The 27,002-nt window shown below is 38.5% G+C and overlaps 6 protein-coding genes across 6 annotated transcripts; all 6 read right to left on the bottom strand.

The window, feature by feature from the left end:
- Positions 1-724: 724 nt before the first annotated feature.
- Positions 725-3,632, bottom strand: LOC131989425 (uncharacterized). The gene is made up of 5 exons (XM_059354640.1): positions 3,529-3,632; positions 2,684-3,385; positions 2,437-2,562; positions 1,479-1,522; positions 725-1,382 (listed from the first exon to the last, which is right to left on the bottom strand). Exons 1-5 carry the CDS (start codon positions 3,584-3,586, stop codon positions 1,263-1,265), a joined length of 1,050 nt encoding a protein of 349 aa, XP_059210623.1. The 5' UTR covers positions 3,587-3,632; the 3' UTR covers positions 725-1,262.
- A 3,326-nt stretch (positions 3,633-6,958) lies between these two features.
- On the bottom strand, positions 6,959-9,293 carry LOC131989427 (uncharacterized). The gene is made up of 5 exons (XM_059354642.1): positions 9,236-9,293; positions 8,383-9,084; positions 8,143-8,268; positions 7,559-7,602; positions 6,959-7,466 (listed from the first exon to the last, which is right to left on the bottom strand). Exons 1-5 carry the CDS (start codon positions 9,291-9,293, stop codon positions 7,347-7,349), a joined length of 1,050 nt encoding a protein of 349 aa, XP_059210625.1. The 3' UTR covers positions 6,959-7,346.
- Positions 9,294-12,451: 3,158 nt separating this feature from the next.
- On the bottom strand, positions 12,452-13,962 carry LOC131989238 (uncharacterized). Its single transcript, XM_059354427.1, has 4 exons — positions 13,202-13,962; positions 12,977-13,090; positions 12,859-12,902; positions 12,452-12,758 (listed from the first exon to the last, which is right to left on the bottom strand). Exons 1-4 carry the CDS (start codon positions 13,896-13,898, stop codon positions 12,642-12,644), a joined length of 972 nt encoding a protein of 323 aa, XP_059210410.1. The 5' UTR covers positions 13,899-13,962; the 3' UTR covers positions 12,452-12,641.
- A 1,487-nt stretch (positions 13,963-15,449) lies between these two features.
- Positions 15,450-17,480, bottom strand: LOC131990047 (signal-regulatory protein beta-2-like). The gene is made up of 5 exons (XM_059355434.1): positions 17,426-17,480; positions 16,589-17,284; positions 16,367-16,480; positions 16,249-16,292; positions 15,450-16,148 (listed from the first exon to the last, which is right to left on the bottom strand). The coding sequence occupies exons 1-5, from the start codon at positions 17,478-17,480 to the stop codon at positions 16,032-16,034; spliced, it is 1,026 nt and encodes a 341-aa protein (XP_059211417.1). The 3' UTR covers positions 15,450-16,031.
- Positions 17,481-19,355: 1,875 nt separating this feature from the next.
- On the bottom strand, positions 19,356-20,819 carry LOC131990048 (uncharacterized). Its single transcript, XM_059355435.1, has 5 exons — positions 20,762-20,819; positions 19,916-20,617; positions 19,691-19,804; positions 19,573-19,616; positions 19,356-19,472 (listed from the first exon to the last, which is right to left on the bottom strand). The coding sequence occupies exons 1-5, from the start codon at positions 20,817-20,819 to the stop codon at positions 19,356-19,358; spliced, it is 1,035 nt and encodes a 344-aa protein (XP_059211418.1).
- Positions 20,820-23,220: 2,401 nt separating this feature from the next.
- LOC131989614 (uncharacterized) lies at positions 23,221-26,103 on the bottom strand. Its single transcript, XM_059354895.1, has 5 exons — positions 26,046-26,103; positions 25,228-25,917; positions 24,357-24,482; positions 24,233-24,273; positions 23,221-23,400 (listed from the first exon to the last, which is right to left on the bottom strand). Exons 1-5 carry the CDS (start codon positions 26,101-26,103, stop codon positions 23,281-23,283), a joined length of 1,035 nt encoding a protein of 344 aa, XP_059210878.1. The 3' UTR covers positions 23,221-23,280.
- Between the last annotated feature and the right edge of the window lie 899 nt (positions 26,104-27,002).

The following is a 27,002-nucleotide window of genomic DNA, read 5'->3' as shown; positions in this document are numbered from 1 at the left end:
GGTCTTTGGCGGTGCTAAACCCAAATGCAGCGATGGTGTCCTTCTAAAATAGTGAATTTAGCAGAAAGGGAGGACAGTTTCATCCAAAATACCCGACTAATGGCAGGCCTATCACCAGTCAGACGACCTCATTAAGGATGGGGGACCTTTGTTGTCATGGTTACAATCATAACCATGTGTTTAGGTTTGGAAATGATTGTGGTTATGCTTTAGAAAAAATAATAAATGTTGACTGCTTGTTGGAAACAGGGAGTGGTTAATAATTTCTTGAGTTAAAGTCCAATGTTTTGTTGACCAATCTTTAATCTCTACAACAACATCATGTTACTTTCTCCAAAATGGCTAAAGAGCTGTGGCCTTTTAACTGAAAGTAACCACTTTGCTTTCAGCGAGTAGCCATTGAATGTGCTGATAATGATCTTCTCAACCTACCAGCAGGTGGAGCAGGGCCATACTTGCCCAGTCTTGTGGGATGATTAGCGTTAATAATGTCCATTCAATCACCTGATAACATTTGAAAACAGGTGACCCCGGTTGCTCCACAACCCAAAAGCTTAGGCACTTTGCTCATATAAGAAAATTTAAAACATTGGGGTTGAAGCCAAATTATACCCACTACCAATACAACACCAAACTACTACTAGTAGTGAAAAGATAATTCTGCACTTTGCTCATATAACAGTGATAGTATGTTTGATTAATGAGGAGAACAAGCAGAGAGGTGGTCGTTCAATGCGCATTTAATTCACACAACGTCAGATTCACTTCTGACATGCTTCAGAAGGAATGAATAGTTACAGAGACTGAAACTTATATACTTGTCGTGGCACGGTGCTAGTTATTTTGGTACATTGAAGGTTGCTTAACTTTGTGCTTACACAGTCAAGTTGTCAACAAAGATGTAATATATGTGGTCAAGTTATATGGTCATCCAGTCAACATCTTACTCAAGTGGTCAGAGGCGACACAAGTCTTGTTCCTGAAATACACATTCCTCAGGATCAAGTTTACACTGAGTTTATGAATACATGCTGGGCAGAATTGCAAATAATGCATCCAAACAAACATCAAATATGAATCAAACACATCAAGAACGTCGTGACGAACCTCACCTCACAACATAAAGGCCACACTTCTTCCTGCATTGAACTGCATGTTGGCATCGGGCATGAATGTAACAAAAATCTACATGTTAATCTACATCACACTTGAAATACAACTAAATCCAGAATTGAAAATACAGAAATGTTACATGTCCAGTTCTACAGCTTCACACCAGAGTAAACACATTCATCATTGGTGTTGCTCCTCTGTCGTCTGGATCTGTTGGGCAGGTTTACACTCAAAGCAGCATAATGGAGGTCGTCTCCGTTTCTGTTACTCTGGTAAGAAAATAGGTAGAAGGATAAGGTTATCGACATAAAACAAACATTCACAAAACAGTTGATTGTTGGAATTGAAATCGTGATAAATTTCACCTCTGCATTTGTAGTGGAGGGAGCTGATGATCTGGTTTGAGAATCTGGTTGTGAAACAGAAAAAAATGTTTGTGCCATGCTATTAATAAATGATCTTTTAACCCAAACCACGATATTTCTCCAACCCAAACCAAGTGTTGTCCAGGGTTTCCCATTAATTCGTTGACACTGTCGGCCCGTCAGACTCTAATCTGTCCTGCCAGAGTCTCGTGTGCTGCGCTAACGTCACATTTCAAGCTACTAAAAGTATATTTACACGATTCATAATATGAAGTTATTTTGCATTGTGTTGCCGGTGCTCAGCAGAGTGTCTGTCACCCGTCAGTCAGTCAAAACCCAGACCCACCTCTACGTCCACCTCCAAGACATGTGCGAGCATTCATACACTTGTTCATGCACTGAGTTTACCGAGCTGCCCACCTCACGTCTCCGCTTCAAAGCAAGAAATTCCAGAATGATAGAGAATAATGATGAGCATCCAGCATGATGAGATTGATGCATTTTACTTAAATACTGATGGAAACACTGGTTGACTGTTTCTAAACTCAACCCTTCCTTGACCACAGCATTGTCAAACAATGAAAGAACAATATTTTCAACAGGCATATTTGCAAATTGATGAGCAACCTGTGCTAACGCCATTACAGCTCTAAACCTCTAAACCTCTAAACTAAAATTGCACAAATATGGAAAAGTTTTGAATGCAAGGTAAGACTCTGTTCTTCTTTTCTTTTTCTTCTTCTTCTGTTGTCAGTTAGCAAACCAGCTTAGCAGTGCAAGCGAATTTAAGTTGTGACACTCTAATTCAACTGCTGCTGAGTCAAGTGCGGTATATCAAACCAGTTTGATTATTTTTTCACCAATCCAACTCTTAGACTACAGTGTATTTTTTCAGGATATTGGACTGTCAGAACAAAGAGCTTTCCCCGAACTAAAAGATACAAACAGTGTTTCTTACCTGTACACTGGCAGCTGTTTCTCTTGGTCATCTTGTACAATGAGAGAGCCAGTAACACAACCAGGATGGTGGTTAAAGTCAAAGCTCCACTCAGGACATACACCAAGAATAAAGAGTGCACCTCTTCTGTAGAGAGGCAGACATCAGAAACAGAGCTATAAAATGAACATCAATTAACTCTGGTCATACAAACTTTGGAAAGAAAACATAAACATCTATTCATCAAATGAGCTAAAAAGCTACTTACCTTTAAAGTCCAGCTTGGTCCCGTCTCCAAACAGTATGTGTCCACATGATGCAACAGCACAGTAGTAGGTCCCAGCATGAGACAGATTCAGACTCTTCATTGGAAGGTTGTAGACACAGGTTTGTGTTTTTGTGTTTCTCTCACACTGATCATTCCTGCCTCCATGTGTGTAAATGAGTCCTGGTGGCGATTCTTCAGAGTTCTTGAACCAGTAAACACTGTGTTCTCCCTCACAGGTCCCAGTGTGGACTGTACAGTTCAGAGTCACAGAGCCTCCTGGCTGGACGGTCTCAGATGCTGACTGATGGATAAAAGCTGGAACATTCAAACCTGAACCCTTTACATGGATAATAGTCCCTTCTGCAAATTTCAAGATAAACGTAGAGCCAGTTGCACAGAAATAAGTAGCTGAGTCTGATATTTGCAAATCAGAAATGTTCAAGTCATATGCACTGTTTTTAGTATCCAGAGTGAAGCGTGAATTGTTCTTGAATTCATGAGAAAAAGAGCTTTTTATATCGAACGTATACTTTGAAGAGATGAGCTTCGGTTTTTGTCCCAGAGTTTGTTTGTACCAGAAAAGCCATGCAGCTTCATCACCTTCATAGAAACATTGCAAAGTCACCTTGTCTCCAACATTAGCTGATACAAAACGTAGTTCTTGACGAACAGATGAGGACCTTTTCAGATCAATCGTATGAGCTGAAGTAGAATGAGACAAAGGAAATACAGTCACATCTGAAGAAATAATGCATGATTATTACATAAAAAATATAAGAAGCATGTCCATTAAGAGTTGCTTTAAACAAAAATATAGAAACTGGAACCACAAAAATACAACTCACCCATTTTCCCCAAGAACAAACACGTCAGATAGAAGACAAAGTTTAGAGATGTCATCATGTTCAAATTCTTGTGTTGAATGGAAAGAATTGTGATCTTTACTCCCCTCTTAGGAGACAAGACTGAATTTGATTGGACAGCTTCATTTCACACGTTTCCTCAGTAGGACGTACCATCACATGTTCAAAGTTTGGTAGAGAAGATTCACAGGGTGAGAGGTATATGAAGAAAATAATGGCTCTTTATTTTGGTATTGTATTTAAAATTACGAGAAAAATAATAACAGGTATATAAAATATATACACAAGTATTGAAAGTACAATTAAGTGTAATTATGCTCAACATCTGACGATCATTAAGTCCATCAGACACATTAACATGACGGTTAAATAATTTAGCTACCTGTCAAATCCCCCATCAGTAATAATATTAATAATGTTGAGGACTTAAAAACACAATATTAAGTTAATGGATCGCCTGCCTGCCTGTCCCAAGTGTTAAATGATTTAAAAAATTACCTGCCTGCAAACTTAAATCTTACATATTATTTTCTTTAATATTATGATCAGTTTTAATGGTGGCATTTGTAATCACTGGCCACACCCTACAAAAAAGAGGGGGCAGTAATTGCAGTGATGACACTCCAAGAGACACAATAAACATTGTATTACTTTAAAAAATATTGGGAACTTTTTTTTTTTTTTTAACATTAAGGGAGTTTAGCTCCATCCCGGCAGAGAATACTTGCTCAGTGGAGCACACAGAGCAACAGCCCAGTAGAGAGGAGTCACAGGCGGATGCAAATAGGAGTCAGGTGTGGGGATGATGCGGCCTGCCAGCTCCAAAATGAAGCTAAGTCTGATATTCTTGTGCATCCGGTCTCCAATATCACCATAATGCAGCTATCCATGTGGCGGATCATAATCTGCAGTGTCATGTTGTTCAGTTATTGATGAGGGTGCAGGCGATAACATGAACGAATGCCACGCAGTAGGAGCTGCTCTCAGACTAGCCTGACTCACCTAGCTCACTTGTGCTTCCTGTCACATCTCTTCCTTTGGCTCCTCTCTGCTAGCTGTTATTCTCCATGTGCTCCACTGAGCAACAAATCTTCACTAAGACTTAGCAAAACATTGCAACAGTCTCTTAAATGCAGAAACTCAGTCCGTTTGCAACATCTAGTTATTATAATGTTTGGTGTAAACTCAAGCTGCTAACAGATGTGAAGCTAACGGTGAAGCTGTGTGGTTCTTTCTCCTCTCACTCAGACTGGATGCTCCAGTGACTCACTGTCACCACTCAAGGCACAAGTGAGATAACAAGACCGGTCAAGCCATGGCTATGGTTAGCATGCTAATTTCAGTAGATGTTGCAACAGAATACACTTTGACACATCTTTAACACTTCACATTCTGTAAATAATGTTATTATTATTTTAGAATGTTTTAAACTAAAATTCTGACCATATCGTACATTTTATCCAACGTTTTTGCCCTTGTAAGTAGTTCTCTAAATAGTATCTTTTAGGTTGTGGTTGGGGAATTTGTGTTAATAGAAGATCTTACTGGTAGTAGTGTTAGTATTATTGTTATCAAATGTGACTTAAGGTGTTTTAGTGGCCTTTGGCTTGAGGAGCATCTATGTGGGAGTGAAACCATTTTTACATCCTGCTGAAAACCACAACAACTGCTGCACTGACAGAGATGCTGAGCTAAAGATTGGGGGTAAAGGCAAAAAGGAGATTGCTTTGTTATATTTTTTTACATTCATAGTAGGTGTGGTGCCAAAAGGCAGCATTTTACGACAAATAACTATTGCTGCATGTAATAAATTCCCATCCTATCTTACAGAGCGGAGCAAGTTCTTCTTGTTCTTCCACATCATTTCCTATAACACAGGCCACTAAGACCTGATTAGCCACAACTATTCAACCGACCAAGTCAGTCTACCAATCAGAGCTGTAGTGAAGCGTAAGAGTCAAGACTGTATTTGATTGGCCAGCCTGACGTCACAGTGTACGTCCTATTTAGGTAACATCACATGTTCACTGAGTGTCAAATTTGATGGAAAAATACACACTGAGATATTTAAAGTAGGGGGAAATAAATGACACACATATAGACAGTATATGCACCCGTAATGACAGTACAGTGGAGTGTAATAAATTGCATTTATTGTCATTCATTGCAACCTCATCTACATACTGCTCAAAACCACATTAGTTGCTGCAGTGACAGATGTAATCCATGGGGATAAAGGTTAAATAGTCTCAATGTAATGACTGCTTCCTGGCTTTTCTGATGACATCATGTTACTTTCTCCTTATATTATAAATAGCTAAAGATCGGTGGCCTTTTAACTGAAAGTAACCACTTTGCTTTCAGTGAGTAGCCATTGAATGTGCTGATAATGATCTTCTCAACCTACCAACAGGTGGAGCAGGGCCCTACTTCCCCAGTCTTGTGGGATGATTAGCGTTAATAATGCCCATTCAATCGTCTGATAACATTTGAAAACAGGTGACCCCAGTTGCTCCACAACCCAAAAGCTTAGGCATTTTGCTCATTTAACTTTATATATAACATATATATATATATATATATATATATATATATATATATATATATATATATATAACTCACAAGAAACTTTAACTTGAAACTTTGGGGTTAAAGCCAAATTATACCCGCTGCCAATACACCAATACACTACTGCTATTAGTGAAAAGATAATTCTGCACTTTGCTCAGATTCACTTCTGACATGCTTCAGAAGGAATGAATAGTTACAGAGACTGAAACTTCTGATATACTTGTCGTTATTTTGGTACATTTAAGGTTGCTTAACTTTGTGCTTATACAGTCAAGTTGTCTACACAGATGTAATATATGTAGTCACGTTATATGGTCATCCAGTCAACATCTTACTCAAGTGGTTAAAGGTGACACAAGTCCTGTTCCTGAAATACACATTCCTCAGGATCAAGTTTACACTGAGTTTATGAATACATGCTGGGCAGAATTGCAAAGAATGCATCCAAACAGACATCAAATATGAATCAAACACATCAAGAAACTATAAATCATTATGGTTAAAGCCAAATTATACCCACTACCAAGACACCAATACACTACTGATATTAGTGAAAAGATAATTCTGCTTTGTGGTTTTCGTCTGACTCGGGCACAAACCTTCAAAAATTAACTTTGATATGGTTGTCCTGGTTACATAGTCAAAGTGCACCTGCATTTCATGAAACATATATAAAGGTGTTGAGGTCAGACTTGTTCTGTGAAGATGCTCAAAGATGCTGGCAGGCTACACTCATGTCTGGTTACCTGTTGGAACAGTTTATCTCTAAATAGAAGCATTGTGAACCAGTACCTTCTCATGCTTTTTGTTTTTGTTGTAATTACCTTTACAGTAAAAAAAACACATGCTTTCTTTGTGGACATTGGGACGTACAGGTCAGATTAAAAAACTCATGCATGAAAATCTGATGCACGACAAGCAATCACCACCCCAACTCATACACCATAATATAAGTTTTCTTTTATTCGTACCCAAGGGTAAATGGGTTGTGCAGAAGCTCTATAATTACATCAAAACATTAAACCAATACATTAAAAAAACAATTAATATCACAGTATAAAAAATGAAAACAAATCTCACCCTACTATATAAGGCCACACTTCTTTCTGCATCAAGCTGAATGTTGGGATTTGGCATAAATGTGACGAAATTCTACAATTTAATCTACATCACACTTGATATACGACAAAATCCAGTATTTAAAATACAGAGATGTTACATGTCCAGTTCTACTGCTTCACACCAGAGTAAACACATTCATCATTGGTGTTGCTCCTCTGTCTTCTGGATCTGTTGGGCAGGTTTACACTCAAAGCAGCATAATGGAGGTCGTCTCCATTTCTGTAACTCTAAGGAAATAGATAGAAGGATGAGGTTATCTATATAAGACAAACATCCACAAAACAGTTGGTTATTGTGCAGTTATAAGAATAAATTTCACCTCTGCATTTGTAGTGGAGGGAGCTGTGAATCTGTCTTGAGAATCTGTTTGTGACACAGAAAAAGTGTTGGTGCCATGCCATTGTTCCGATGTCCCAATAGTTCTAATAAGTGATCATTCAACCCAAACCACGATTTTTCTCCAACCCCTAAGAACTGTTATCTGTTCTTAACTGAGCCCTTCCTTGACCACAGTATTGCCAAACAATGAATGAAACAACAATATTTTCAACAGGCACATTTGCAAATTGATGAGCAACCTTTGCCAACGCCGTCACAATCCTAAACCACAAAACTAAAACTGCACCAGTATAGTAAAGTTTGGAATGAAATGTGAAATTCTGTTCTTTTTTCTTTTTCTTCTTCTTGTGTTAGTTGTCAGTTGGCAAACCAGCTTAGCAATGCAAGTAAATTTAAGTTGCTACACTCTAATTCAGTTAAGTGCTGCACCTGATGGTGTTTGGCCTTATATCAAACCAGTTCGATCATTTTTACACCAATCCAAATACTGGACCCCAGTGTATTTTTTCAGGATATTAGACTGAACAAAGACCCTGAACTAAAAGATACAAACAGTGTGCTTACCTGTACATTGGCAGCTGTTTCTCTTGGTCATCTTGTACAATGAGAGAGCCAGTAACACAACCAGGATGGTGGTTAAAGTCAAAGCTCCACTCAGGAAATACACCAAGAATAAAGGATGCACCTCCTCTGTAGAGAGGCAGACATCAGAAACAGAGCTATCAAATGTTAACTCTGGTCATACAAAGTTTGGAAAGAAACCAATAAAAATCTATTCATCAAATGAGCTAAAAAGTTACTCACCCTTAAAGTCCAGCTTGGTCCCGTTTCCAAACAGTATGTGTCCACATGATGCAACAGCACAGTAGTAGGTCCCAGCATGAGACAGATTCAGGCTCTTCATTGGCAGGTTGTAGACACAGGTTTGTGTCTGTGTGTTCCTCTCACACTGATCATTCCTGCCTCCATGTGTGTAAATGAGTCCTGGATAAGATTTCTCAGAGTTCTTGAACCAGTAAACACTGTGTTCTCCCTCACAGGTCCCAGTGTGGACTGTACAGTTCAGAGTCACAGAGCCTCCTGGCTGGACGGTCTCAGAAGCTGACTGACGGATAAAAGCTGAAACATTCAAACCTGAACCCTTTACATGGATAATAGTCCCTTCTGCAAATTTAAAATTAAACGTAGAGCCAGTTGCACAGAAATAAGTAGCTGAGTCTGATATTTGCAAATCAGAAATTGTCAAGTTATTTACACTGTTTTCACTGTTTGCGCTGAAGTGTGGATTGTTCTTGAATTCATTAGAAAAAGAGATTTTTGTATCGTATGCATACTTTGACAGGATGAGCATCAGTTTCTGTCCCAGAGTTTGTTTGTACCAGTAAAGCCATGCTGATTTATCACCTTCATAGAAACATTGCAAAGTCACCGTGTCTCCGGCATTAGCTGATACAAAACGTCTTTCTTGACGAACAGATGAGGACCATTTCAGATCAGTCATATGAGCTGAAGTAAAATGAGAGACAAAGGCAAAATACACAGTTAATCACATCTGATGGAGTTCAGCATAACTGTTGTAAAAAAGAAAAAGTCAGAAGTATGAAGGGATGCTTTAAACAACAAAAACAGAAATTGGAGCCACAAAAACACAACTCACCCATTTTCCCCCAAAACAAACACGTCAGATAGAAGACAAAGTTTGGAGATGTCATCATGTTCAAATTCTTGTGTTGAATGAAAAGAATTGTGATCTTTACTCCCCTCTTAGAAGACAAGACTGAATTTGATTGGTTAGCCTCATTTCACATGTTTCCTCAGTAGGACGTACCATCACATGTTCAAAGTTTGGTAGAGAAGATCCACATGGTGAGAGGCATTTGTAGAAAATAATGGCTCTTTACCTTGGCATTGTATTTAAAATTATGAGAAAAATAATATGTATATAAAGTATATACACAAGTACTGAAAGTAAAATAAGAGACAAGACTGAATTTGATTGGTTAGCCTCTTTTTACACGTTTCCTCAGTAAGACATACCATCACTCATCAAGATTGTGTACGGTCAGATTCAGAATCAACGTTGTATTGTTTCAAAAATGAATCGGGAATTTTCTGGTGGGAAGGGAGGGGTGGGTTTTGTTATTTTTATTGTCTGTTTTTGTTCTTATTTTAAAGCACTTTGTGTTACATTTATATGTATTAAAAGTGCTATATAAATAAAGTTTGTTTGATTGATTGATTGATTGATTGATTGATTGATTGATTGATTGATTGATTGATTGATTGATTGATTGATTGATTGATTGATTGATTGGTGTAAGACCTACACCAGAACTGATATCGCAAGTTTAAGAGACTGTTGTGATGGATGGGTCCCTGCAGAGCTAGCGCCATTCTGGCATCTGTGGATGCAATGAGAAGTCAGTTGTGGTCTGATAGCCCCACAACGAAACTAAGTCTTACTCTGCTATCCGTGTGGTGGATCATACTCTTCATCCAAGCAGGCTTGGGCAAAAAAGAATGCTGTGCAGTTGGAGCTGCTCTCAGCCTCGCCTGGATGCAACCTAGCTAATTTGTGCTTTCTGTCACATTGCCGCCTTTGCCTCCTCTCTGCCGGCTGTTATTCCACTGTAGTACAAATCTCCACTGCAGCAAAGCACTCTGGGGATCAACCAAGCAACAGTCTCTTAAACACATAAAAACACAACAAGCTTCTACCAGCTGCAAAGAAAAAGTATATGTGTGTAGTTCTTTATCCTCTCATGATGGACTCAGGGCAGACTGGATGCTACAGGGACTCACTATCACCACTGGAGGCATGAGTGAGATTACAGGACAGGACAGCATGCTAATTTCAGTAGCTGATGTAACAGAATACATAGACGTCTTTGTTGTCAACACTTCATCACATTCTGTTGATAATGTTACCTAATTTTTAGGATGTTTTAAACCAAAATTCTGGCCATCTATTAATATATCCAGGAATCTGTGTGTATGTCTGTGTGTGTGTGTTTGTGTGTTTACAACTGCAGGGGTTGGTGTCACTAAATGGACAGTATATTTCCTTAAAGCTGTCCTCTTTTCGACACAGAATTGCATGCATGTATGTGCGCAACCTATAAACATAATATCAACCTAAAAAATGTAACATCTGGAATGCAGTCCAAGACCAATGTTGTTGAATCATTGCAGCTAAACCTTAACAAAAAAGACAAAATGAACATAGCTATTGAGAGGTAATAGATTGCAGATTTCTATAGATCAAGATTGTATTGTTTCATTAAAAAAATATATTTACTCATCAATAAATGTAGTGGGCTTATTGGAACAAACTTGGCCTAAATATTACATTTGGTACCCGTTAAGCCCAAGCCATGCCAAGTGGGAGCAGACACCTGCATTATGCACCTGCCCCAACGGGCACTGCAAAAAGAACTTACATTTTGCACTTTTAACTTGTATCTGCTTGTTAGAAGACTTTGCAATCTGATACTATATATGCACTAGAATTTTAATCAATGTAATTTGTAAGTAGTACTCTAAATACTGTAGTAACTTTTAGTGGTTGGAGAATTTGCATTAGTAGTCGTTCTTCCTGGTAGTAGTGTTAGTATTATTGTGCTACAATATGACTTAAGGTGTTATAGTGGCCTTTGGCTTGAGGAGCATCTATGTGGGAGTGCAACCATTTTTACATCCTGCTGAAAACCACAAAAACTGCTGCACTGACAGAGATGCAGAGCTAAAGCTTGGGGGTAAAGTTAAGAGGCCTCAAATGTAGAGAGTGCTTCATTACTTTTCTGCATCTTGGCATGATTTCCTCTAACACACCCACTGAGAATTGATCAGCCACCAAATATGTGGACCCGATCAAGTCAGTCAGGGCCAACACCCTGTTTGTCCTCCTACAAACAGAGGTGTAGTAATGGATCTACTTAAGTGTACTGTGAGACCCACCTCTGGATGGGAGGATTTACTGTATGTCAGTTATGTGTTTTTGCCCCTCTTGCAGGGTAGGGCTGCAGACAAATGTATATTACAGCAATACCATAGCTAGTGCTTCACTGTAATGTATTGTTATTTGCTGTTTTGCCTTTTTTTTTTTTACACTTATGCTGACACCATTTAAAATATATCCTCATATTTGTATAAGCACTGCACATTGGAGCATGTGTCTACCCAAACACTAACAATTAAAACAGAGCCAGTTAAATACACCTCTTGAGACATTTTACTTCAGCACCAAGGTTAACAAAACCACACAAAAAATTAAAATGTTTATTTGATTGTTTAAAAAACAACAACACCGTGGATAAGTACAAATAAGATACTATAAGACAATCTTGATCCTTAAGGCATGTCCAACCCAAATTCTCCAAAAGTTTTTTTTTGTTGTATTTTTTGTTTTTAATCAAATATATGTCACAAAGGATAAGCAAATTATCACATCTTAAAAATAACCTTTTCATTTTTGATACATGGTGTATTTGCAAGAAACGTAATGTGGTGTAAATTTTACTACCTCTCTGAGTGAGAAAAGTGGATTAAAGACCAAGTCGAAGCATACACCAAGTCGAAGCATACACACATACGCAACGCATGGGCATGTCTTCCCGGGCACCAACACGCTGCTAAGTCTACTTTTTAACCTTAAAAGGATACAATCTATACTTGCTCATCTTCAAAAATTCCAATGCCTTTACTGTCTGACAACTCCCAGATATTAATGTTCATTATTGTGGTTTGAACCAGTTGGTACCTGGAGACTCTGGCTGTTACATGATCTAGAGGTAATACTGAGGCCTTTTAGTAAAGCAGAACTTTTATATTTAAGTAATATAAATTATACCAGTTGTAGCATAAAATATACTACAGTACCAATGAGATAGCCTGCAAAACGACATGTATGCATATTAGCAAAGCATAAAAACAGATAATATTGTCTGCTGACGACAAAGAATCTATAAAGCATATTAATTCTACACCTTAAGCTTAATTGACATTACACCTCAAACCAAGAAAATCCTCTCTGTCTGAAAATGATATATGTAACGTGTCCAGTTCTACTTCTTTACGCTGTTGTACACACATTCACTCCAGGTCGGATCCTTCAGTCTTCCTGATCTGTTGTGTAGGTTGACACTGAAGCCATTATAGACTTTTTCTGCGTGTTGGAAATCCTGGTAACAAAATATATATCAGTTGATAATCAGTTGGAAACAATGCATTGTGCAATGAATGGCTGCAATTCAGCATTTACAGCTAACAGTTTGCACTTACCTTTGGGTTGGCTGTGGAGGGAGTTGGAAATGTTGCCCGGGACTCTGAATGTAGAAAAAAACTATTTTATTTAAAAAGAATGTTCAGAAAAGCTGCTAGGTAAAAACAGTGGAGTTACCTGTAGATTTGCAGCTGTCTTTGTTGGTCATGCACACTGTGAAAGCCAATAAAACACTGAGGATGGTGGTGAATATCAAAGCTGGACTCAAGAAATACACCAGGTCAGCCTCACCTGCATAGGGGTGGACATTAGGAACATTTCAGCAGGGTTGTATCCTGTATTTTTAGGAAGTACCAATGAATAAAGATCAGATGCAACAACACATGTAATAAAGTAACTTACCCTCAAAGTCCAGCTTGGTCCCGTCTCCAAACAGTATGTGTCCACATGAGACAACAGCACAGTAGTAGGTCCCAGCATGAGACGGATTCAGACTCTTCATTGGCAGGTTGTAGACACAGGTTTGTGTTTTTGTTTTCCTATCACATTGATCATTCATGCCTCCATGGGTGTAAATGAGTCCTGGTGGAGATTCTTCAGAGTTCTTGAACCAGTAAACACTGTGTTCTCCCTCACAGGTCCCAGTGTGGACTGTACAGTTCAGAGTCACAGAGCCTCCTGGCTGGACGGTCTCAGATGCTGACTGATGGATAAAAGCTGGAACATTCAAACCTGAACCCTTTACATGGATAATAGTCCCTTCTGCAAATTTAAAGTTAAACGAAGAGCCAGTTGCACAGAAATAAGTAGCTGAGTCTGATATTTGCAAATCAGAAATGTTCAAGTCATATGCACTGTTTTTAGTGTCCAGAGTGAAGCGTGGATTGTTCTTGAATTCATGAGAAAAAGAGCTTTTTATATCGAACGTATACTTTGAAGAGATGAGCTTCGGTTTGTGTCCCAGAGTTTGTTTGTACCAGAAAAGCCATGCAGCTCCATCACCTTCATAGAAACATTGCAAAGTCACCTTGTCTCCAACATTAGCTGATACAAAACGTAGTTCTTGACGAACAGATGAGGACCATTTCAGATCAGTCATATGAGCTGAAGGAGAATGAGACAAAGGAAATACAGTCACATCTGAAGAAATAATGTATGATTATTACATAAAAAAATATAAGAAGCATGTCCATTAAGAGTCGCTTTAAACAAAATTATAGAAACTGGAGCCACAAAAACACAACTCACCCATTTTCCCCAAGAACAAACACGTCAGATAGAAGACAAAGTTTAGAGATGTCATCGTGTTCAAATTCTTGTGTTGAATGAAAAGAATCGTGATCTTTACTCCCCTCTTAGGAGACAAGACTGAATTTGATTGGCCAGCATCATTTCACACTGTACGTCCTACTCAGGAAACATCACATGTTCACTGCAATCTATCGTGTCAAGTTTTAGTGGAAAAGATAAATACGCTGAGAGGTGCAAAAAGAAAATGTATTATGTCATTAATGGCAACCACGGCTACATCCTGCTGTGAACCACACCTGCTGCCGCATTGACGTATCAAAAGCATGGGGATAAAGGTGAAATTGTCGTAATGTATAACTGCTTGCTTTTCTTATGACATGGTTGGAACTGGCGGTTTGTTTCACTGCTCAGTGGCTTTAAAGATCATATCAAAACTTTTTTCCCCTTGTTTTGTTCTCACAATGCCTTTGCAAGAGCGCTTAAGCTTATCTCCAATGTGCATCAGCTGAAAAAAAAAAAATCAGTAGTTTCCTCACAGAGCTTCCTGTATTGGTTCTGGGGTTCTCTGATCTCATGATCAAATGCAATTAACTACTATTAATTGAATCATCTTTAAGTAAGTATGGGCACCCCAAGTCACCCAAGTCATTCAGGGCCAACACCCTGTTTGTCCTCCAACAACAGAGGTGTAGTAATGGGTCTACTTAAGTGTACTGTGAGACCCACCTCTGGATGGGGGGATTTACTGTATGTCAGTTATGTGTTGTTGCCCCTCTTGCAGGGTAGGGCTGCAGACAAATGTATATTACAGCAATACCATAGCTAGTGCTTCACTGTAATGTATTGTTATTTGCTGTGTTGCTTTTTTTTTTTTTTACACTTATGCTAACACCATTTAAAATATTATATCCTCATATTTGTATAAGCACTGCACATTGGAGCATGTGTCTACCCAAACACTAACAATTAAAACAGAGCCAGTTAAATACACCTCTTGAGACATTTTACTTCAGCACCAAGGTTAACAAAACCACACAAAAAATTAAAATGTTTATTTGATTGTTTAAAAAACAACAACACCGTGGATAAGTACAAATAAGATACTATAAGACAATCTTGATCCTTAAGGCATGTCCAACCCAAATTCTCCAAAAGTTTTTTTTTGTTGTATTTTTAGTTTTTAATCAAATATATGTCACAAAGGATAAGCAAATCATCACATCTTAAAAATAACCTTGTCATTTTTGATACATGGTGTATTTGCAAGAAACGTAATTGGTGTAAATTTTACTACCTCTCTGAGTGAGAAAAGTGGATTAAAGACCAAGTCGAAGTTCCTTTTAGTTTTCTTTATTATCAAACATCAGAATATACTGCCGAGGTACAGCGGAGGAGAACTTTGTCAATTTCAAGGCTGCTGAAAAAAGGTGTCCCTCCAATGATGCCCGTGTTCTCTCTGGCTTTTCTGTCTGTGTGTAAGATAATTTTATTCGAATGTTCCAGCCCATACGCAACGCATGGGCATGTCTTCCCGGGCACCAACACGCTGCTAAGTCTACTTTTTAACCTTAAAAGGATACAATCTATACTTGCTCATCTTCAAAAATTCCAATGCCTTTACTGTCTGACAACTCCCAGATATTAATGTTCATTATTGTGGTTTGAACCAGTTGGTACCTGGAGACTCTGGCTGTTACATGATCTAGAGGTCATACTGAGGCCTTTTAGTAAAGCAGAACTTTTATATTTAAGTAATATAAATTATACCATTTGTAGCATAAAATATACTACAGTACCAATGAGAAAGCCTGCAAAACGACATGTATGCATATTAGCAAAGCATAAAAACAGATAATATTGTCTGCTGATGACAAAGAATCTATAAAGCATATTAATTCTACACCTTAAGCTTAATTGACATTACACCTCAAACTAAGAAAATCCTCTCTATCTGAAAATGATATATGTAACGTGTCCAGTTCTACTTATTTACGCTGTTGTACACACATTCACTCCAGGTCGGATCCTTCAGTCTTCCTGATCTGTTGTGTAGGTTGACACTGAAGCCATTATAGACTTTTTCTGCGTGTTGGAAATCCTGGTAACAAAATATATATCAGTTGATAATCAGTTGGAAACAATGCGTGGTGCAATGAATGGCTGCAATTCAGCATTTACAGCTAACAGTTTGCACTTACCTTTGGGTTCGCTGTGGAGGGAGTTGGAAATGTTGCCCGGGACTCTGAATGTAGAAAAAAACTATTTTATTTAAAAAGAATGTTCAGGAAAGCTGCTAGGTAAAAACAGTGGAGTTACCTGTAGATTTGCAGCTGTCTTTGTTGGTCATGCACACCGTGAGAGCCAATAAAAAACTGAGGATGGTGGTGAATGTCAAAGCTCCTCTCAAGAAATACACTTGATCAACCTCACCTGCATGGGTCGACATTAGGAACATTTACGCAGGTTTGTATTATGTTTTTTAGGAAGTACCAATGAATAAAGATCAGATGCAACAACCCATGTAATAAAGTTACTCACACTCAATGTCCAGCTTGGTCCCGTTTCCAAACAGTATGTGTCCACATGAGACAACAGCACAGTAGTAGGTCCCAGCATGAGACAGATTCAGACTCTTCATTGGCAGGTTGTAGACACAGGTTTGTGTTTTTGTGTTTCTCTCACACTGATCATTTCTGCCTCCATGGGTGTAAATGAGTCCTGGTGGAGATTCTTCAGAGTTCTTGAACCAGTAAACACTGTGTTCTCCCTCACAGGTCCCAGTGTGGACGGTACAGTTCAGAGTCACAGAGCCTCCTGGCTGGACGGTCTCAGATGCTGACTGATGGACCAAGACAGGGAAGCCTGAACCCTTTACTTCGACAGTGGTGCCTTCTGCAAATTCATACTTGTATGTATAGCTACCTACGCAGTAGTAAGTAGCAGAGTCTGAAACACGTAAATCTGAGATTGTCAAGTGATTATTGCCATTTTTAGTTTCAAGTTTGAAGCGAGGATCATTTTTTAAATCATCAATGAAAGTGCCATTTTTATCATATGTATAGAAGTTAGAGATCATCGTTGGTTTCCGTCCCAGAGTTTGTTTGTACCAGTAAAACATAACTGCGACATCTCCTTCATAGAAACATCGTAATGTCACGCTGTCGCCAACATTAACTGATCGAAAACCACTCTCTTGACGCACAGATAAGAACAATTCAAGAGTAGTTGTTGGAGCTGAAGTAAAATGAGAGACAAGAAAGGCAAAATACACAGTTAATCACATCTGATGGAATCCAGCAAAATGATTGTAAAAAAAAAGGGATGCATGCTTTAAACAACAAAAACAGAAATTGGAGCCACAAAAACACAACTCACCCATTTTCCCCAAGAACAAACACGTCAGATAGAAGACAAAGTTTAGAGATGTCATCGTGTTCAAATTCTTGTGTTGAATGAAAAGAATCGTGATCTCTACTCCCCTCTTAGCAGACAAGACTGAATGTGATTGGCCAGCGTCATTTCACACTGCACGTCCTACTCAGGAAACATCACATGTTCACTGCAATCTATCGTGTCAAGTTTTAGTGGAAAAGATAAATACGCTGAGAGGTGCAAAAAGAAAATGTATTATGTCATTAATGGCAACCACGGCTACATCCTGCTATATATCACACCTGCTGCCGCATTGACGTATCAAAAGCATGAGGATAAAGGTGAAATTGTCGTAATGTATAACTGCTTGCTTTTCTGATGACATGGTTGGAACTGGCGGTTTGTTTCACTGCTCAGTGGCTTTAAAGATCAGATCAAAACTTTTTTCCCCTTGTTTTGTTCTCACAATGCCTTTGCAAGAGCGCTTAAGCTTATCTCCAATGTGCATCAGCTGAAAAAAAAAAAATCAGTAGTTTCCTCACAGAGCTTCCTGTATTGGTTCTGGGGTTCTCTGATCTCATGATCAAATGCAATTAACTACTATTAATTGAATCATCTTTAAGTAAGTATGGGCACCCCAAGTCACCCAAGTCATTCAGGGCCAACACCCTGTTTGTCCTCCAACAACAGAGGTGTAGTAATGGGTCTACTTAAGTGTACTGTGAGACCCACCTCTGGATGGGGGGATTTACTGTATGTCAGTTATGTGTTGTTGCCCCTCTTGCAGGGTAGGGCTGCAGACAAATGTATATTACAGCAATACCATAGCTAGTGCTTCACTGTAATGTATTGTTATTTGCTGTGTTGCTTTTTTTTTTTTTACACTTATGCTAACACCATTTAAAATATTATATCCTCATATTTGTATAAGCACTGCACTTTGGAGCATGTGTCTACCCAAACACTAACAATTAAAACAGAGCCAGTTAAATACACCTCTTGAGACATTTTATTTCAGCACCAAGGTTAACAAAACCACACAAAAAATTAAAATGTTTATTTGATTGTTTAAAAAACAACAACACCGTGGATAAGTACAAATAAGATACTATAAGACAATCTTGATCCTTAAGGCATGTCCAACCCAAATTCTCCAAAAGTTTTTTTTTATTAGTTTATAAAAATAACCTTTTCATTTTTGATACATGGTGTATTTGCAAGAAACGTAATTGGTGTAAATTTTACTACCTCTCTGAGTGAGAAAAGTGGATTAAAGACTAAGTCGAAGTTCCTTTTAGTTTTCTTTATTATCAATCATCAGAATACACTGCCGAGGTACAGCGGAGGAGAACTTTGTCAATTTCAAGGCTGCTGAAAAAAGGTGTCCCTCCAATGATGCCCGTGTTCTCTCTGGCTTTTCTGTCTGTGTGTAAGATCATTTTATTCGAATGTTCCAGCCCATACGCAACGCATGGGAATGTCTTCCCGGGCACGAACACGCTGCTAAGTCTACTTTTTAACTTTAAAAGGATACAATCTATACTTGCTCATCTTCAAAAATTCCAATGCCTTTACCGTCTGACAACTCCCAGATATTAATGTCCATTATTGTGGTTTGAACCAGTTGGTACCTGGAGACTCTGGCTGTTACATGATCTAGAGGTAATACTGAGGCCTTTTAGTAAAGCAGAACTTTTATATTTAAGTAATATAAATTATACCATTTGTAGCATAAAATATACTACAGTAACAATGAGATAGCCTGCAAAACGACATGTATGCATATTAGCAAAGCATAAAAACACATAATATTGGCTGCTGACGACAGAATCTATAAAGCATATTAATTCCACACCTTTAGCTTAATTGACATTACACCTCAAACCAAGAAAATCCTCTCTGTCTGAAAATGATATATGTAACGTGTCCAGTTCTACTTCTTTACGCTGTTGTACACACATTCACTCCAGGTCGGATCCTTCAGTCTTCCTGATCTGTTGTGTAGGTTGACACTGAAGCCATTATAGACTTTTTCTGCGTGTTGGAAATCCTGGTAACAAAATATATATCAGTTGATAATCAGTTGGAAACAATACATTGTGCAATGAATCGCTGCAATTCAGCATTTACAGCTAACAGTTTGCACTTACCTTTGGGTTCGCTGTGGAGGGAGTTGGAAATGTTGCCCGGGACTCTGAATGTAGAAAAAAACTATTTTATTTAAAAAGAATGTTCAGAAAAGCTGCTAGGTAAAAACAGTGGAGTTACCTGTAGATTTGCAGCTGTCTTTGTTGGTCATGCACACCGTGAGAGCCAATGAAAAACTGAGGATGGTGGTGAATGTCAAAGCTCCTCTCAAGAAATACACCAGGTCAGCCTCACCTGCATAGGGGTGGACATTAAGAACATTTACACAGGTTTGTATCCTGTATTTTTAGGAAGTACCAATGAATAATGATCAGATGCAACAACCCATTTTACAAAGTAACTTACCCTCAAAGTCCAGCTTGGTCCCGTCTCCAAACAGTATGTGTCCACATGAGACAACAGCACAGTAGTAGGTCCCAGCATGAGACGGATTCAGACTCTTCATTGGCAGGTTGTAGACACAGGTTTGTGTTTTTGTGTTCCTCTCACACTGATCATTCCTGCCTCCATGGGTGTAAATGAGTCCTGGTGGAGATTCTTCAGAGTTCTTGAACCAGTAAACACTGTGTTCTCCCTCACAGGTCCCAGTGTGGACTGTACAGTTCAGAGTCACAGAGCCTCCTGGCTGGACGGTCTCAGATGCTGACGGATGGACCAAAGCTGGGACGTTCAAACCTGAACCCTTTACATGGATAATAGTCCCTTCTGCAAATTTCAAGATAAACGTAGAGCCAGTTGCACAGAAATAAGTAGCTGAGTCTGATATTTGCAAATCAGAAATGTTCAAGTCATATGCACTGTTTTTAGTATCCAGAGTGAAGCGTGGATTGTTCTTGAATTCATGAGAAAAAGAGCTTTTTATATCGAACGTATACTTTGAAGAGATGAGCTTCGGTTTGTGTCCCAGAGTTTGTTTGTACCAGAAAAGCCATGCAGCTCCATCACCTTCATAGAAACATTGCAAAGTCACCTTGTCTCCAACATTAGCTGATACAAAACGTAGTTCTTGACGAACAGATGAGGACCATTTCAGATCAGTCGTATGAGCTGAAGTAGAATGAGACAAAGGAAATACAGTCACATCTGAAGAAATAATGCATGATTATTACATAAAAAAATATAAGAAGCATGTCCATTAAGAGTCGCTTTAAACAAAAATATAGAAACTGGAGCCACAAAAACACAACTCACCCATTTTCCCCAAAAACAAACACGTCAGATAGAAGACAAAGTTTAGAGATGTCATCATGTTCAAATTTTTGTGTTGAATGAAAAGAATCGTGATCTTTACTCCCCTCTTAGGAGACAAGACTGAATGTGATTGGCCAGCGTCATTTCACACTGCACGTCCTACTCAGGAAACATCACATGTTCACTGCAATCTATCATGTCAAGTTTTAGTGGAAAAGATAAATGTGTAGGCAAAAAATGTATTATGTCATTAATGGCAACCACGGCTACATCCTGCTATATACCACACCTGCTGCCGCATTGACGTATCAAAAGCATGGGGATAAAGGTGAAATTGTCGTAATGTATAACTGCTTGCTTTTCTGATGACATGGTGAGAACTGGCGGTTTGTTTCACTGCTCAGTGGCTTTAAAGATCAGATCAAAACTTTTTTCCCCTTGTTTTGTTCTCGCAATGCCTTTGCAAGCCAGAGCGCTCAAGCTTATCTCCAGTGTGCATCAGCTGAAAAAAAAAATCAGTAGACTCCTCACAGAGCTTCCTGTATGGGTTCTAGGGTTCTCTGATCTCATGATCAAATGCAATTAACTACTATTAATTGAATCATCTTTAAGTAAGTATGCCCTGCGATTGTGAAATTCTTTAAACAGATTACCAGCCGAGGATATTAAAAGTTGGTGTATTCTGCTATTTACCGTTATTATTATTATTATTATTATTATAATTATCCTGCTGGACACCGGGGCATCAGCGCCTCCTTCACCAGCGGTGCTGCCCGAATATAATAATTTCCAATCAGTGCTGCCACACGCTCCTCTAACTAGGACATCATTATTAGTAAATGTAAAGAGGTGAATAATATATCTCCATCATAATAATAGCAATATTCGGATATTATATAGATTATTGGGCTTTATATATCACGATGTATAAATTAATTACTCAAACCTCGCCGGGAGTTTAATAGTCCGCTACTTTGCTGACAGTGGCACTGATTTCCTTCCTTTTTAACTTTTTATGCTGCCAAACCAGTTTGTTGTGTTGCAGCTGTTGGACATCAGCGTTTCACTTTCTGCCTCTGAGAAATTCCTCTTCTTTTTTTTTTTTTTTTTTTTAAGATTATTTTTTTGGCATTTTTTGCTTTTATTGATAGAGACAGATAGAAAGGGGGTGATAGAGGGGAAGACATGCGGCAAAGGGAGCTCAGGCCGGATTCGAACCCGGCTCCGCCGCAGCAAGGCCTCAGCCTTAATGGTAAGCGCTCTACCAGTGTGAGCCACCGGGACGCCCCAGAAATTCCTCTTCTTTTGGAATTAAAACTTACTTTAAAACATGGTTTACCTCCTTCAGCTAAAAAGCTTCTAAGTCCGTGCTCCAAATGTAAAATATTCACTGAACTTGTTTGAGTTCATAACTATACGTTTTTTTTTTATAAACCTCTGTCGCTGCGTATTTCTATAATATGTCTATATTGTCCCTATTGTTAATTGTAACGGTGCACTTTGCAAATAAAGCTGACTTTAGGCCGTATTGCGCTCTTCGGTGTCGTAAACACTGGAGCCATCTGAATCGGGCAGCTAACATTATAAAAGACCACACCCACCCTGCACACTCACTGTTTGCCCTCCTCCCCTCAGGACGGAGGTGGAGGAGCATCAAAAGCAGAACTGCAAGACTGAGCAACAGCTTTTATCCACAGGCTGTTAGGTTGCTGAACTCTGTCAGCCCCCCTTAAGGCCCCACCCCCCAAGCTTCAGAGGCACAGACTCTTACCCCTGCCCCCCCTCACCAGGAACATGTGCAATAATTAAACACCATGCCCCCCTCATGGACAGGTGCAATATTGGCTAGATTAGCTTGACTCTGTGCACTATATTTATTTATATGTATATAATCATACAGCTACAGATTTTATATTCATACAGCTACAGATTTTATATTTCACTGTGTTGTATTGTATTGTCTTTCTTTTTACTTGTATGTTTGGCTTGACCGGACCTCAGTACTTAATTTCGTGCCTCATCATGTGCATGCATGTGTTGTTGGTATGACAATAAAGAATTCTTAATCTTAATCTTAATCTTAATATATTAGGGCGTGGTATTTAAATGGCGCTCGTTTCGAGCCGCCACATTAATCAACAGCCGATCATTTTTACGCTGTGATTGGAGAGATACGATCGTTTGATAAATTACACGTGGACCCTGTCGTAAGACGAATTATACACTCAGATCTGCGCTCGTTTCTACGCTCGTTTGATAAATGAGGGCCAATGCTTTCAGGAGTCCAGCAAAGAGAGACCAACACAGCATGTAGTGATAGTGGAAATATGGCACTTTCCAGACACATTGAAAGACACATGAAACAACACAAACTTGTGCAAGTACTTTACTGCCACCCAAGGCTTTATGTTTATTTTACAATTTGCATACAAAATGTCGACGAAACTGTTATTTTTGGAAAAGCTACATCAAGATGACTAAAATATCACTTCTGGTGACACAATGAACAAAGTCTGGCTCTACTGCTTTACACCGGAGTACACACATTCACTGTCAGTGTTGTCTCTCTGTTTTCTGGACCTGTTGGCCCTGAGATCCTGTAAAGCAGCATAATGGAGGTTGTCTGCAACTTGGTGATCCTGGTAACCAAAAATGTAGTAGTTAATCATAATACCTTACATATTAGGAACAAGTCCACAAAACAAGTAATTATATTGATAATAAATGTCACACAATTTATTATTAACAAGAGGAGAGGAGGGTTAAACATGTTTGGTTTAACAATGTATACTGTCGAAGTGCTTTCTGGACTCGAATGAAGGATAAATAAATGTAAAATTACCCAAAATGTTATTGGATTTACAGTATATGGGAGTTTAAAGACTAAAAGGGAAAAAACTGTGAAAATATTTTGCAATCTTCTTGCAGAAGAATAATGTAGGTTTCTTTTTTAAAATTCATATTTTCATCATTTACTTTCTCTCTCTATATATATTTATCTTTATAAAGTCACGTTCCAATATTTGTCTGTTTTATTTTTAGAGAACATGGATGTTATTAAAGTTCTACTCTTCAGGGGCCCCTCTAGTTCACACATGGCGTGTGAAAATCACAACAGACTTTGCTTTTTCAGTGGAAAACAAAGTATTTTTATTTTAAGCTTAAAGCAGTATGTATGTATTGCAAATGAGCATAACATGTCCTAGCTCTATGTAGTTTCTTTGTTGTTCCGCTGTGGCAGCCGACACATCAGATCGTTGCCACAGAAACACTAGAGCATTCACAAGTTGCTTAACAAAAATGGAAGTAGACAGGACCTGCAGTTTGTTGTCACAGGCAGAAATGTAGGAATGTGGTCTATGTCTAGTACCATCAGGTTGAATGCTCTTATTGTAAGTCGCTTTGGACAAAAGCGTCAGCTAAATGACATGTAATGTAATGTAATGTAAATTTGAAATAGATAATATTCACCTGTGTATTTGTTGTGGTTGAAGCAGAAACTCTTGGACACTCTGTTGTGAAACATAAAATAGCTCTTTATTTTAAAGTCATCTTCAGCGAAAACAAGGAGGTAAATAAAAACAACACTTCTTACCTGTACATTGACAGTTTCTCCTGTTCATCTTGTACATGGAGAAAGTCAGTAAGATAATCAGCATGGTGGTGAAAACCAAAGCTCCACTCAGAAAATACACAAGAGAGTCAGGGGAGTCCACGTCATCTGCAGAAAGCCAGACACCAGGAGACATTATAACCATTATAGTAGCACTAGACTGATAAACTGGCCGATATTAGCTTTTTGCAGATATATCATCATTGTCATACAGTGTTAACTGTACGTTGACTGATAAGTAAATGGCAAACTAGCTTAAACCCCTTTTCATGGTGATGCCCAAACCAAAATTTTAAAAAGGGGGAAAAAATATGATATTGAACAAATAAAGGGAGGAAAGAAGAGAAAGATAAGAATCAAATAGTAACATGGTTTGATTGAGAGGGAAATTCTGCCATATCAATACAATTTACAGGGGAGGACACAAAATAACACAAAATATCAACCAATAGGCCCTCAAGCTGCCCTTATGGCATAAAATATATATTTTTTTTAGAAATGTAAAAAAAAAAATCCTGACTCTTTCATGTTATTTTGTAATAGATTATATGTAATGGGATGTAGTCAATCATTTAATTTAACCTATGTGTCTCCTTTACAAGTTAATTATATTTCTATTGATATTTGTTCGAATTAGTACTTATGTTAAAAACAGTCCTATAAAGGGATTTTATCTTGATGTTACATACAGATTGTGTTTGAAAAAAATTACCACTTGCCACAATTATTGATATCAGTATCAGCCTCAAAAATTAATATTGATCAGGCTATACCTTTCAGCTTTTATCTTTGTGTTAAATTTGATAAAGGAGTAGTCATAGTTACATCTCCGCTAGAACTTTACAGCACTTACCCTCAAAGTCCAGCTTGGTCTCGTTTCCAAACAGTATGTGTCCACATGAGACAACAGCACAGTAGTAGGTCCCAGCATGAGACTGATTCAGGCTCTCCATTGGCAGGTTGTAGACACAGGTTTGTGTGTTCCTCTCACACTGATCATTCCTGCCTCCATGGGTGTAAATGAGTCCTGGATAAGATTTCTCAGAGTTCTTGAACCAGTAAACACTGTGTTCTCCATCACAGGTCCCAGTGTGGACTGTACAGTTCAGAGTCACAGAGCCTCCTGGCTTGATCGTCTCTGATGCTGACTGATGCACCAAGACAGGGAAGCCTGAACCCTTTACTTCGACAGTGGTGCCTTCTGCAAATTCAAACTTGTATGTATAGCCGCCTATGCAGTAGTAAGTAGCGGAGTCTGAAACGCGTAAATCCGAGATTGTCAAGTGATTATTGCCATTTTTAGTTTCAAGTTTGAAGCGAGGATCGTTTTTTAAATCATCAATAAAAGTGCCATTTTTATCATGTTTATAGAAGTTAGAGATCATCGTTGGTTTCTGTCCCAGAGTTTGTTTGTACCAGTAAAACATAGCTGCGACATCTCCTTCATAGAAACATCGTAATGTCACGCTGTCGCCAACATTAACTGATCGAAAACCACTCTCTTGACGCACAGCCAAGGACAATTTAAGAGTAGTTGTTGGAGCTGCATAGAAAAGACACAAAGAAAGTTCACAATTAATGCAATGATGCAAGTTTATCGTTATAATTTGAAATGATATCAGCTAATAAGGCAGTAAGGATACAAAAACATCGACAAAATACCCAACTTACCTACTCTCCACAAGCAAAAACATGTCAGATACAAAGCAAACTTCAGGGATGTTATCATCTTCAAAATGTCTTGATGAATGTGAAGAACCTCCATATGATCTCTTCTTACAGAGAGAGGACTGTGTTTGATTGGCTAACAAGAAGTGACACTGAATGTCCTATTTTGGAAACACTGAATAAGTGTTCAGTACCCCCTTCAAGGCAGGCGGAGAGAGGTACTAAAACCACACTTATTTATACTCTTCATGTTTAAAATCTTGGTTTGAAAGAGAAGTGTAGTTAGTTTCCATCAATGGAAAACTGTTCACTAGTTTACAACACCTACAGTAGTGATAAAGTCGAACACTAAAAGTTGACTAAACTGATGCAGACAGCACTAAAGTCCCTGGATAAATATGGGAATTACTAGATCTTGTCAGCATTTAACATGTCTAATATCTGGTGACATATTCATTCTTTTTTGATGGAAGTTAGTGTTAAATATGCCTTTGCCATACAATATCCCCATTCATCAGTTGTGGCTTCTTTATTGAGGTGTCTTACATGAGGCTTTTAGGCTGTACTTTGGCACAGTGATGGTGGGAGCTAAAGGTGCATACTTCTTAGTTTAGGGTTTTCTGACACAAACTGAAGCATAGAATGATAGGAATGGTATCGTTTTGAGGGTATTTGGTCTCATAAAGTATAAATCAGTAAAAAGAGGGCAAATTCACAATGGCTGCAACCACGTAAACACATGCATCTACACACCCAGGTACACACAACCTCAAATACTTGATCTAATTGTCATATCTAAGCCTCATAGAGTGAAAACTTTGGCCACCAAAAATTTAGTGGGCCAACCAGGTAGAACCAGATAAGGAGCTGCTTTACGCAGCTAAAAAGCAAGAAATTGAAGAAAACAAGGGTGGTCTAATACATTTTTCCATGACTGTAACCCCCACAAGGGTAAATGAG

Source organism: Centropristis striata, chromosome 17 (assembly GCF_030273125.1).
Source record: "Centropristis striata isolate RG_2023a ecotype Rhode Island chromosome 17, C.striata_1.0, whole genome shotgun sequence".
Lineage (NCBI taxonomy): Eukaryota > Metazoa > Chordata > Actinopteri > Perciformes > Serranidae > Centropristis > Centropristis striata.
This window is presented reverse-complemented; position numbering and strand designations above follow the sequence as displayed.